The following is a 13023-nucleotide window of genomic DNA, read 5'->3' on the forward strand; positions in this document are numbered from 1 at the left end:
TTTTTAGCCATTTTACTTCAATGGATTCAAAAGGTACTTTATAATATTCACGAATTACTATCTTCTATTTGCTTAAAGTGGTAACTTGCCTTTTAACTTCTATTCAATTCGAATCGAACATTGTATCCAAAAAAAGGCAAAAACTTGTGTAAGATGGTCTCACGGGTCGTATTATGTGAGACGGATCTTTATTTGGATAATCCATGAAAAGGTATTACTTTTTATGCTAAGAGTATTATTTTTTATTTTGAATATGAGTCGGGTTGACCCGTCTCACAGATTATGATCCGTGAGACGGTCTCACATGAGACCTACTCATGAATAGACGTCTGTTAAACTTTCAAAATACTGATGACTAATATGCCTATTAGAGAATCCATGACTTACCTGTGTTTTCACAAATACAATATTCTGTACGACAAATTCAGAATTTTATTTCACGCTACTACCAAATAGGGTTTATTAAATTCTGTATATTATATATATATATATATATATATATATATATATATATATATAATATATATATATAACATGCACGTATATGATGACAATAACACGACATAAAAAGATACGAAATTATGTGTAATGTCAGTACAACTTTATTTATTCCTTGAAGGGTAATTAATAATAACCAAGTTCATGTTATGAAAGTGATGAAAGTGATGAGCTAAGGATGCCCACCATGCTTGAGTTGAGAGGGAGGAGGAGAAGGTTCTGGTTTGGGGATGTATGGCATCAACGGGGTACCATGCTGGACCGGTCCAGGTCGAATGGAAGCCTTCGAACTCGGAACTGGATCGATACGACGATAATCTTCCAAGTTGATTTCGCTGGCATCATTTGAGACCCAAGGATCCATTTCATCCTGTAGATTGGTTGATGAGAAAGGAAAATATTAATAATACATATTAGCAGTTGTACGTAAAACATGTGATGTTTTATAGAGTTCTAAGTTGCACATTTCCGAGCATAGTAATTCAACACGGTCTGGATTAAGAACCTCAAACTCAGGATACACTTTTTTCTTCTTTTCTAAGATATTACGTTAAAAAGAGAAATCTATCTTCTTCTTATTTCGATTTTCAGTTTTAGTGTGTCTATATATATATATATATATATATATATATATATATATAATATTCAAAATTTCCGACATTAAATAAAAGATATATATTTAAAAAGGCCATGCAGCATGAAATTTTAAATTTTTCCTACGTACATTAAATAAAAGATAAAAAATATTATTTTAAAATTTATAAAACCTCTCGATGCGTAGCGTAAAAAAATTCAAATATTGTTTTGCTTTGAAGATACTATTTACATCTGCACTACCGAATATTTTTTTACATTGAAAATTCTCTTAATTTTAATGATGAAATAGTTAGTCATAAAGTAAGAATATTTATGTTTTATAAGTGCACACCATATAATTACCAATTAAATTATCCTTTTTATATGCACATATAGCAAAATTTTCGGAATTCGGGATATAAAACTAATATAAGTAACATTTTTTTAAACCAATTTTCCTTCTTTTTTTCAGCGATAAAACTGGGCCAAAGTGGCTCCAGATATAGATAGATTTTTACCGTAATTCAAGATAATTAAGATAGATATTTGAGATGGTAATTATCCGAAATTTATTAGTGTGGGAAAGAACACAGTGTACCTTAAGTTTTCTAAATTTGAAAGGAGATGCCACTGCTTTCTCATTGCTCATCCAAGTCACACCTGCAATTAATCATCGTCACTAACATGCAATTTACTCAATCAATAATTAAGGGAATCTTGAAATTAAGAAATTACCTTATAACTTCTCATGCAGATAAGAAATGTATCTGTGTGTGTGTGTATATATATATATAAATATTATATGCTTTCACAAAAATCAAGAACGGGAAAAAGATCGATTATTGACCTTTCCTCCATCAAAATCGACCTAAGTTACATAACCAGCAATATCAAATCAACCCCCTTACAAATTTTTTAGTACAGTACTAGATAACAGAACACGACTCTCCTTAATTTGCACAAATGAACAGAAAAATTTACCAGAATTTGAGGAGGTACTCCCTTTACTGGCGTAACCAAAAGCAGCAGTTCCAATCACCACCAACAACAAAAACATTGATATGAATCCAGAACCCTTCATGATTGATACTGCTGGTCAAAACAAACGATTGTATATATATATATATATATATAATCATAAAGTTTTGAGATGGTATTTAATGGAAAAATGATGAGTCATGATGAAGATGGTGTGGTTTTTAATTTTATCAACGCAGCACACTTGATTGCTGTTGGGTTGTGAGATGGACATTGCAATTAAATGCATTTAAATTTTGTTTCTTGCTGCAGAAAATGGATAGAAATGAATGCATCTGCAGCAGCTAGCTCACGCTTTGGGAATGCGAGCCCTTTTATATCCAGGATTCGAAGATTAATTTGCTAATTCTGTGAACCACAAACAGTACTTTGCCCCATTAAAGGCTAATATTCGACGTTGCTAATGGTATATAAATTAAAAAAAGAGTGAGACTAACTCGAACCTCCGCCGGAGAGATACAACTATGACTTTTTACAATGTAAATAGGGTAAATCAAATCTATTTAGTTTTATACAGCTCAAAATATTATGATATTATAAAAAACTTTATGAATATAAGCCTTACGAGCTAACCAAATGATTCATGCCTTGATTCCCTTCCCTATAAACACGTGTGATATAGCATGAAATTTTCTTCAGCAAAGCTCGGATTGCAGTCAAATTATTTTTCGTCGAGAGTTCAACTCTACTCGAGTATAGATCGAAACAGACTCTCGAGCCGCATATGTATTTCTTGAGTGTGAGTACTCATAATATCGCATGCATGTTGAGAAATTAATGGTGACATTTTAGAGAAAATGATCTCAACCTCACACACGACAATCTATTACAATTATGTACTGTTGTTGCCTTCATAGCTAATTTTTTTAATAAGAATGAAACCACTGTCACAATTCCTGATATACATAGTTTGGCATGATAAACAAAGAAATCACACACACACACACACATAATTGGTCGCACTAATTTACCGAATTAACATAATTTATATTAGCCACACACACACACACACATATGTGTATATAAGTACCAAATGTTTGCATATACTGAATAATATTAATGGGTGATTGGCTCCTATTTTTACTATAAATATAATTATTAAATTTCGTAAACTACAAAATTCAAAATTCGATCCATAAACTACTAAAAATATAAAATGAAAATAATATTTTACTTGAATTTAATAAAGTCTACCAAATTCAATTCTCGGATTCTAAGATTTTTTGTTCTCCATTTTTCTTACATTTTATTATTTGAATCGGTAAAAAGAAAAAGAAAAGACGGAAAAGCTAAAAACCTCGGTTCTTGGTAAAATTGGAGCAACCAAAGCTCGGATTGTCATAAATTTTTAAATAGTTTTTATTAAATACATTTATTTATTTATTTTTGAAAGGTTTATTACATTTAATTAAAAACCCCTTTTCTATCTTATATTCCAGCTCACTGCCGTCGTTTTTGTGTTCCTCAATTCTCCCAGTGCATCGAAGACATAAAAATTCAGTTAATTTTCAAGTATTGATCTTTATGTTATGTCGTCCTCTCTCATAATCTTAGACCATCTCCAACCCTTGCTCCACAATGGAGTTGCTCCATTGTGGAGCATGGAGCAAGGATTTTAACTCCAATCCAGCACCAAAAATGGTGCTGGACTAGAGTTGCACTAAATGCAACTCTAGATGTGGCGCAGCACAAAGTGCTGCGCCACATCTATTTATTTTTTTTTTAATTTTTTTTTGTTTTTTAATAATTATAAATATTTAATATTCTATTATATATTAATTATATAATTAATATTTTTATTTTTAAATTTTTAAAATAATTTATTCTTGAAACATAAATAATAATTTAAATTTTTTAAATTTTTTTTTAAAAATTAAATAGATTGTATAATTCTATTTTTTTAAATCAATTTTCTAATAAATAATGAAATAATATAATTATATTTATTATGTATAATTGTGTAATGAAATTATAAATAGTTATTATTGAATTAAAATTAATATTATAAGAATATTTTGAGAATATTTTTTTTTAGTGTAGAATGTAGTGTAGATAGATTGGAGATGAATTTAGTGTTATACTATTATAGTGCAAAATATAGTGCAGAATGTAGTGCAGTGGGTTGGAGATTGTCTTAGAACGCAGCCCTTAATTGTTTACTTCCGTTTCATCTTTCTCAGGAAAACACCAAAACAGTAGGAGCTGATTTTGATGGATCCTAATATTATGAAACTCCTTGAAGAAGAAGAGGTTTCCCACCATTTGTCTGCTCGATTTTCTTTCCTTTTTACTGCTTTGTCCAATCATGCTTTGATCTTGGAGTTTTCAAGCATTCGAGAGCTTTTTTTTTGTTATTTGTTTTCTTATTTCGATTTCATTCTTGGACGGTTTCCTAGGACGAAACAATGCATTCTGGGGCTGACGTGGATGCATTCACAGCTGAATTGAACAGAGACATTGAAGGCGGCAATGCTTCTACATCACATCAGCCTTCTGATTCCAATAGCGGTAATCGTTTTCTTTTTTGGCTCTTTAGTATTGATTTTGCGGCAGGTCCTGTACTTAGTGAATTGCCAGTGGAATTTCAGGTTCTTTGCCTTGTCATTTTTGATGGTATATTTTCGAATATGATGGATATGCTCGCTCGCTGACCTGTGATTTTGTCTAGAGCTCGGAGATTTAATGTGTATTGGGTGCAACTTACATTTTTGGGAAAAAAGTACTTTTACAATTTGAAACTAGTAAGGAACCAACTCGGCCCTGCCCATGAGATACCATGTTGTAGGAATGGGAAAGCTTTTAGGACTGGCTCATTCATAACAATGGCCAAAATCTAGTTAACATCTAACAGTACCGTTGATGCTTATTTCAGATGCCCTACCACCAATTTCGTTTTTAGATTCTCAACATGTCTTGATACACTGTATTCCCTAATGCATGCAATTCAAAGTGCAGAAGCCTTGTCTCAGGAAATCAGTCATACGGAAAGTCAATTTCTTCAGCAGTGGCAAACATCTAGCCATGATGGAGACATTAATTTTCAAAGTGGGAAAGATATCTTGACTATGGAGCCAAAGGTTCGGCATCAAACTCAATTGGAGTTACTACAGGATGGGTCTGATTTTAAAAGCGACACAAAAGAAGACGACTCGACCCACGAGTTTAAAATCTTTCCTTTGCTATCCGTCGATCGCTCTCCTCAAACACAAGATGACCAGAACACTCTACCTGCATCCCGACCTATTGGTGTGATAACTTCTGGAAAAAATCCTGTCGATATCCAGGGACCTGACAATGAGTCATACTCAGAAAGGGAATCAGAGTTGTACAGATTACAAACTGTGAATAGTCCACAGTCCAATGCAATGGGGTCAAATAATCAAGTGCCCTTAGCTCCAGAATCAAATGATCTTCAACCCTTTTCTACCGGAAAAGGAAATCAACAAACATCTAATATTGGAATCAGTAATGGACAGACCATGGCTACAATGAATCAGCATGCTCTGGAAACTGGGTTGAACAGCCAACAGGCAACAACCTCGGGTATAAGTAATCAACAGTCACTGACAAGTAGTAATCAACAGCCTGGTACCTCGGTCAAGTTGAACAAACAAGTTCCTTTTGGCATGTTGCTTCCTATTATACAGCCACAACTGGACAAGGACAGAGCCATGCAACTTCAGACTCTCTACTTCAAGCTTAGGGTGGTTATCAGATTTTTTCACTTCTTAAACAATAGCCCTTTAAGAATGTTTACCTTAAGTTTATAAAATTTTCACAATTTTCATTGATATCATATAGCAATGGTGTATGTTTTACCAGAAAAACGAGATCTCTAAAGATAGTTTTGTCCGACAAATGAGAAGTCTTGTCGGGGATCAGATGTTAAAGATGGCTGTGTATAAATTACAGACTCAGGTATGTGACAGTATAATGTTCGATGAACTTATGTTTCTAGTTTGAAAATCTGTTAGTTGAGTTTAGGTTTAAGTTGAGGGTATGGAATTCAGGCTGCCAAGAACTTGCAGACAACCCCTAATCCGCATCAGTTACAGCCTTCAGCCGGAGGACGGCAATTGCAAGGGTCATCGAGTGGTGCCTTCTTTAATGAAACTTAACTTGTGCATCAACTGTTTCATAAACCTTAATGATTTTCTGCTGACAAAACGCCTCTTTTTTTTTATTTGCAGCACAAATGCTGACAGATTTAAGAAATCCAATGGCTGATAGTAATACAGTTAAATCGAACGTGGTGGAAAGTCAAGCTGATTCACAAGGATTACAAGTAATTCTATCGTGAACTTCAAGTTTGAGTGCTTTTAGTCAGTAGAATAAGCATCATGTGTTTCCAATACAGGGACTTGATAAGCAGCAGCATTCACACTTCTCACAAACATCTTTTCCCACATTTGGAACTTCTGGGAGTAATTATTCAGCCTTTTCTGCTACAAATTTTAGCTCTTCAACATCTATGCGACCACAGCTTCATGATTCACAAATAAGGCAGGCTTCAGCTCATCCGAATATAATATCTAATTACTTGGGGCCAACAATCCAGAATACAAATGTGACGAACATGTCCAAGTTTGAGAGGCCATCTTCTTTTAGCGATCCTAAGAAAATGCAGGCAAGAAGACTGACTCAAATGACCAGCGACGCTGAACTTCCACAGAATCTAGCCGAATGGGCATCGTCCCCTGGCGTTTCATCGTCAATGCCATATGCGAAGTAAGAACCTGTTGATCAATCAAGTGAACTACAACCCAAAGCCCAGCCGAATTCCTCACTGGGGTTATCAAATTTGTCTTCTACGCAAAACATGGTAATTACAAGCTTGATATCCTCATTTATTACAGCTTGATGAGCATAATATTTTGCGACTTTTAATAGTATGTGGATGTCTAGTTTCTCTGTCATACTCTTGTTGTTTGGCTTTCAGACCAGGTTTATGCGTGCATATATATCGATTTGCGTAAAGAATTCTTGCTTTGGCAGTCGGTCTGATGCATGTGAAGCAAAGAAGTAATATTAACATGAAAATCTAACTGATTTAACATTTGGATAATTGCTATGTGTGAGTGGTCGACATTTAAAACCTTTCTTATCTTGACTGTTGTTAATCACTATATTGAACCATGTGCGTATGCCGTAGTAAAAGCATAGCATTTATTGTTATTTATTGAGCAATTTTTCAAGGTGTAATCGCATTTCAGTTAATTTACTTTTTCTGTGGTTATCAACTTGTTTTAAAATTTCAATTTATTTAGCCTCTTGTCGCGTGTTAGCTTTTGTTATTCCACCATATGTAGAAAAAAAAGACAGAGAGAAATAAATGTAATTTCTCATAGAACACTTTTAGTTTATTGGTAATCTATCCTTACCTCCAGAGGTCTTTATTTTACTTTGTAAAAATAGTGCTTGCAACCAATATTGATCCTTTCTGTCTAAAGTACGATAGTTACATGTGGGTTGCATAATTCTTCATTGTTCATTTAATGGAAAAACTGAAGGTTATTTTTATTATATTTTATTCTTCATACTATGAATCTCATGCTCTGTGTTGTTTTTATGATATATACATTGGAGGTGAGGGACTAGAACCTACCACCTCTCCCAAAAATAGGAGAGGACATGCCATCAAGTCAAGAGGCTTTTGCCAAACTGCTCTATCTTGTTGAGGCTTAGAGTTTTTAGTTTAATCCTTGTTGTTCTCCTCCTCGATTCAGGCGAAATAAAAAATATGTGACACGAATGTTGAATCATAGGATTATTGGCAAGTGGTCCATGGAGAGGGACCATGTAACTTGTACTGCAATAAGTTCACCTGACCTCGTAGAGCGCTACAGCTGAAGAAATCATGATTTATTTCTATACTCGGAAATCTTCGAGTTTCTAGAAAATAAATTAAGCTTTAGAATTTTTTTTATACAACAATTTGCTAGCCGAGAAGTTCCAGTGAGATTTTTGCTTAGACTGGCTGTACTTGTTAAATTTTTTCGCTTGGCTTGCCTGATACACTCAGCTGCTGAATTGATTGCCTATGTCCTCATCTTACTTTTCTGCTTATTGGATTTCTTTCTTCCTCGGAAATTTTATTGCTCAGGCAAATAGTTTTTTCTTATTATAACTTTTATCTCTAAGATATCACGACTGTTATTATATTAGCTTTTACCGCTTTCTCTCTTTTTGTATCCCCTTTCTAATTCTAAGAGTCTCGGATGTCTTCCTTGACCGCTTCCATTGGACCTGGAAACTTCAAGCCTCCCCTTAAAAAGCCTCTGGTTGGCCAGAAGAAGCAAATTGAAGCTCCTGGTTCTTCTCCTCCATCAAGGTAAAATCATTTATTGATGCATATCAGGAAATCTTGAAAATAAAAAACTTCAGCATATGTAGTGCTTAATTGTAAAATATTCAGCAGTAAGAAGCAAAAGGTGGCTGGAGCCTTTTTGGATCAAAGCATTGAACAACTCAATGATGTTACTGCAGTTAGCGGGGTTAATCTCAGGGTAACTCCTTCACGCTATGTTTGGAAAATATTTATGTTTTTCATCCACTCCATTGTTACTTGTATTTGTGTATAACCATTGATTCGTTTTTCTTATCAACTAAATGCATGAATAGGAGGAAGAAGAACAACTTTTTTCTGGCTCCAATGAAGACGGTCGGCCTTCAGAAGCATCTCGGCGAGTTGTTCAAGAAGAGGAAGAAAGGCTGATTTTGCATAAGATTCCACTTCAGAAGCTAGTGGCAGAAATAAGTACTATTTCTATACGAACCATCTTTGCTTGGATTATCTTTTTTACATCTTATTCTGCATCCCACTTCGCCTCGTAAATATTAGAATTTTTGTGTTGTCTGCTCTCTGGCAGTGGAAAAATCTGGTTTGAAGAATATGAACAGTGACGTAGAGCGGTGCTTGTCCTTGGTAAAATCGAATTCTCCATTACTGCATTTTTACGAAAGCTTCGTCAGACTTTATTTATTTATTTATTTATTTATTTCTTGTTGAATGTTGTACACTTAGTGTGTGGAAGAGAGAATGCGCGGCATTATAGCTAATCTCATCAGACTGTCAAAACATGTTTATTTTCGTACTTCTCTTTTATTTGCTTTGCTAATTTTTTTCTTCTTTTAGCATTTTTTGTGTGAAGGCTTTCCTTTATCAAATTAAAAAATTTCAGTTGACATGGAGAAGTTAAGGCACAGAACTGTCGTCACCTCAGACGTTCTGCAAAAAATCACGACTATCAACCATAAAGCTCGTGAAGAATGGGAGAAAAAACAGGCAGAAACAAAAAAATCTCAGAAACTGAATGAAGTAAGCTTCTAGAACACTTTTTAGCAATTCTATGTGGATTTTGCGCTTTTATTTAGTAGAAACTGAGTGAATGTCTTTCTTATTATGTGGAATGCAGACTGAGAGTGATTCTAGTGTCGATGGTGATAAGGAAAAGGATGAAAGCCGTACAAGATCAGCGAAGGTACTGAGAATTATTTTTTCTCCTAATGTTTGAAATTCCTGATATATTTCTAAGTTTTCTATTTCTATTATCCGCAGGCTAACAAGGATGAAGATGATAAGATGCGTACTACAGCTGCAAATGTTGCTGTTCGTGCTGCTACTGGAGTTGGCGACGTGCTTTCAAAATGGCAGTTAATGATTGAGGCCAAGCAGAAACTGGGAGGAACTGAAACTCTCTCTGGTTCCCAAGCTGGTAAAGATGTGGCAAGAAAGCCTTTACCCACATCCACGAGAAACACCAGGGAAAGTCAAGAAGCTGACAAACGAGATCGTTCACCTGCTTTAAACACTCCTGGTATGTTGGCTCCATAAAGAATTTTGGGAAAGAGCCTATACCTCTTCTTTTTCTTGAGAAATTTCCCTTTCAATCACTATGTTGTTTTATCTACTTGTATATATGTTTTGTCAATGTCTGGGATCGCATGTGATTTGCATGTCCGTAAATCTGAGAAGAATATTTATGGAATCCTGATATTTGTTATGGTTTTTGGTGAGGAGAAGTATTTTTTTCTTTTTCAATCCCAAAATCATCTCTGCTTGAGTTTGGAAAAACTCCTATACCTCAAGTTTTCAAAGATTGAGAGAGGAAGATTGGATTGCTATTTATATGAAGCATTGTCATTATTTGAAAAGTAGACATGACATTTGACTGAAAGAAACTGTGGAGCATATAATTTCTATTGGGTGAGAAAATGGGGGAAGAGGATTGTGCTTTTCAAATTTTATACCAATAAATACCGAAGAGCGTTGCTTTTTTTGATTTAAAATATCACAACATTTGATTTAGTGGAGAATAAATTGTTCAATTATTTTGTTCAAGTTGAATGATTTACAAATGAACCCCTACCCCATATAGAAGAAGTCTTTTACACTATCTAGATCTTTTACTATATAATGGTAAATATGTCAAACTTTTTTCACAACATTCTATGTCATTTCAAATAAATTTATAATATTCAAGTTCAGAGATCTTTATTACGAACCTAGAACATTCAAATCCTTCCCCATTATCAACATATCTAAAACATTATTTTTGTCTTAAAGTGAATGCTAGAGTTCTTGAAAGGGTTTCGGTCGTCTTCAAGCTGACAACATCTTTGCATGTTGACATTACACCTATTTGAATGTGTAATTGTTGAATTAATATGAATTTTAAGATGGAACACAACTTACGTGTATTTCTTCTTTTTTTTTTTTAACACATTGACATTAATCTATTTGTTGAGTGAAAAGTAGAGGGCTTTTTAATTTAACTTGGTAACCTTCAGGTAATATTATTTCATGGACAAGGATTTTTTCCCCACACAGATATCGAAGTTTTGTAAGAGATTTCTATAAATGGGGAAACCTCAAACTGTACTTCTGTACTATTTAAAGTTTTAGCTGTATCAAAATAATGGCGAATCAAGATAAAGTAGGAGGCGTCGTGGCAGCACAGCTACCCACAAGCTTCGGACATGAGCTCCGAGCCTGCCTCCGATGCCGTCTCATAAAGACGCATGACCAGGTTGGTTTTACCTTCTGTTTGTTCCCTTTCGATTTCTTGTTCTTTATCAACCCTAAAGAAAAGAAAAAGGCCTAATTTCTTCACAGTTTTTTGAATCGGGGTGTGAGAACTGTCCTTTCTTTAAGATGGAGGAGGATCCTGAACGAGTAGCTGACTGCACTACCCCCAATTTCAATGGGTTTGTTTCTCTTTTAATTTACTTAAAAAATCAAAAATAAAAATGCTCAAAATGAGTAAAGATTTCTTTTGTGAAATCTATCGCATGTTATGATTTTAATTATGGGTAGGGTAATTTCAATCGTGGACACAACTAGGAGCTGGGCTGCCCGCTGGCTTCGCACTGGTATTTAACTTTATACTATTGCTTTCGTTATCGTTTATTCGAATTTCTGCGTGTGTAAAATGGTTAAGAAATTCTGTAACAGGTAATTATCCTCCAAAGCATAATGTAGGTTACTTATATATGATTCTTGCCTACGACTATCTTTGTTGTTCATCCAAACTAGTCAATTTCACGGCTGATGAACAGTGACTTCTCCTAGATGGCTCTGAGCAATATTTCCCATTATTTCAACTGACTAGGTAGGTGCATTGTTACTTAAGTAGAGTGATTGATGTTACTTTTCAAGCCCATTTTTAAGCAAACTGCCTGTCTCCGTGTTGGAGACATGGGTCATCCGTCATTGTAACTAGTGAAGGACATTGAGGGAGATGACAGCTTGAGCGATGGCTTTCGCGAAGACCGGAAGAAAGATCACATTAACGACTAAGTGATTTGATTATGGATCTCTTTTGAAAACTTTGGAAGGAGTTTGTTTTTGGTACTTGAAATTCATTCTTGAAAATTTATTAACTGCTCCAAGTCATTCATGGAAGATCATTTTGTTATTGCCTGCTAAGTTTTTGTTACTTTAATGATGAAAACTTTATTGATGCATCGCTCCATTCTTTTTCATGTTGTTCGGTCCTACAAGTATTTTTGTCATTTTTATATTCTTTTTGTTATGATGGAAGCTTGGATCTTGATCATATCAACTATGATGCTTTCAAAACAATTTCAGGGAAATTTATTCCTGGTTGCTATACACTTGCAGTTTCAGAAGAACTCCCCCACGACCTGCAGGTATGCTAGATCTAGTTTATTTTCCAATAAATCAGCCAAGTTACACAAGCATTCAAATTTATTATCCGTTTCCCCATTTCACGTTGATTAATTTGTTAACCGCTGGCTTCTGTTCATATAATTGCAACAAAATACCCTTCTTAGCCTGGTAGACATGTTTTACTTTCTGTACTTATAAGCTTCTTTTTCCGTTGTTCTTGAGTTGAATCGATTCTGATAAATATGGCAGAATATTTGTGAAGACCAGCGTGTACCATACGTTCCACCGAAACGTTCCCAGGCATCTTGACATCTAAATGGTACATATACGTGTTTGCTTTACGTATATTTGATATTCGAGGGAGCTTCTTGCTAATTATATCACCTGAAACAGTTTCAAAACCCAGCTGGGCATATGCTTGAAGGAATTGTGCAATCTATCGTCCATTTCATCTGTTGAACTGTAGTAGAGATTTCCATTTCTGAAAATTAGTTGATGGAGCTGGATAAATTAATTTATGTAAACATTGAGAGTTAACATTATCTACCGTGGAGCTGGAAATCATGTAACCCAACGTTTTATGCACCTAGAGTTGAACTGCAATTTGTGCTTATGAATGTTTGACAAATTATTATAATGCATGACGTTTAATTTTATTTTTATCGATAACCCTCAAATCTTTAGCATATTACATCATTTACATATCTATTTTATTGTTGCATGAAATTCATCAAAATCTTTAAACCAAATGGAGGTAGTAGCATAGCGCAACCCTGTTT

General features: G+C 34.5%; 2 protein-coding genes and 1 pseudogene across 4 annotated transcripts; 2 read left to right on the forward strand and 1 right to left on the reverse strand.

Annotated features, from left to right (window-relative positions):
• Positions 1-561: 561 nt before the first annotated feature.
• Positions 562-2157, reverse strand: LOC140806902 (uncharacterized). The gene is made up of 3 exons (XM_073163432.1): positions 2056-2157; positions 1673-1734; positions 562-868 (listed from the first exon to the last, which is right to left on the reverse strand). Exons 1-3 carry the CDS (start codon positions 2153-2155, stop codon positions 671-673), a joined length of 360 nt encoding a protein of 119 aa, XP_073019533.1. The 5' UTR covers positions 2156-2157; the 3' UTR covers positions 562-670.
• Positions 2158-3514: 1357 nt separating this feature from the next.
• Positions 3515-10399, forward strand: LOC140807828 (transcription initiation factor TFIID subunit 4b-like; annotated as a pseudogene).
• Positions 10400-10947: 548 nt separating this feature from the next.
• Positions 10948-12904, forward strand: LOC140808187 (transcription elongation factor SPT4 homolog 2-like). Of its 3 annotated transcripts, XM_073165246.1 has the most exons (7): positions 10948-11141; positions 11228-11319; positions 11429-11484; positions 12203-12264; positions 12494-12563; positions 12638-12673; positions 12716-12904. In XM_073165246.1, exons 1-5 carry the CDS (start codon positions 11031-11033, stop codon positions 12551-12553), a joined length of 381 nt encoding a protein of 126 aa, XP_073021347.1. In that variant the 5' UTR covers positions 10948-11030; the 3' UTR covers positions 12554-12563; positions 12638-12673; positions 12716-12904. The 3 variants fall into 3 exon arrangements, with proteins under 3 accessions (XP_073021347.1, XP_073021345.1, XP_073021346.1); XM_073165244.1 differs by having other exon boundaries at positions 12638-12904; XM_073165245.1 differs by having other exon boundaries at positions 12651-12904.
• The last annotated feature ends 119 nt before the right edge of the window (positions 12905-13023 follow it).

Source organism: Primulina eburnea, chromosome 12 (assembly GCF_022965805.1).
Source record: "Primulina eburnea isolate SZY01 chromosome 12, ASM2296580v1, whole genome shotgun sequence".
Lineage (NCBI taxonomy): Eukaryota > Viridiplantae > Streptophyta > Magnoliopsida > Lamiales > Gesneriaceae > Primulina > Primulina eburnea.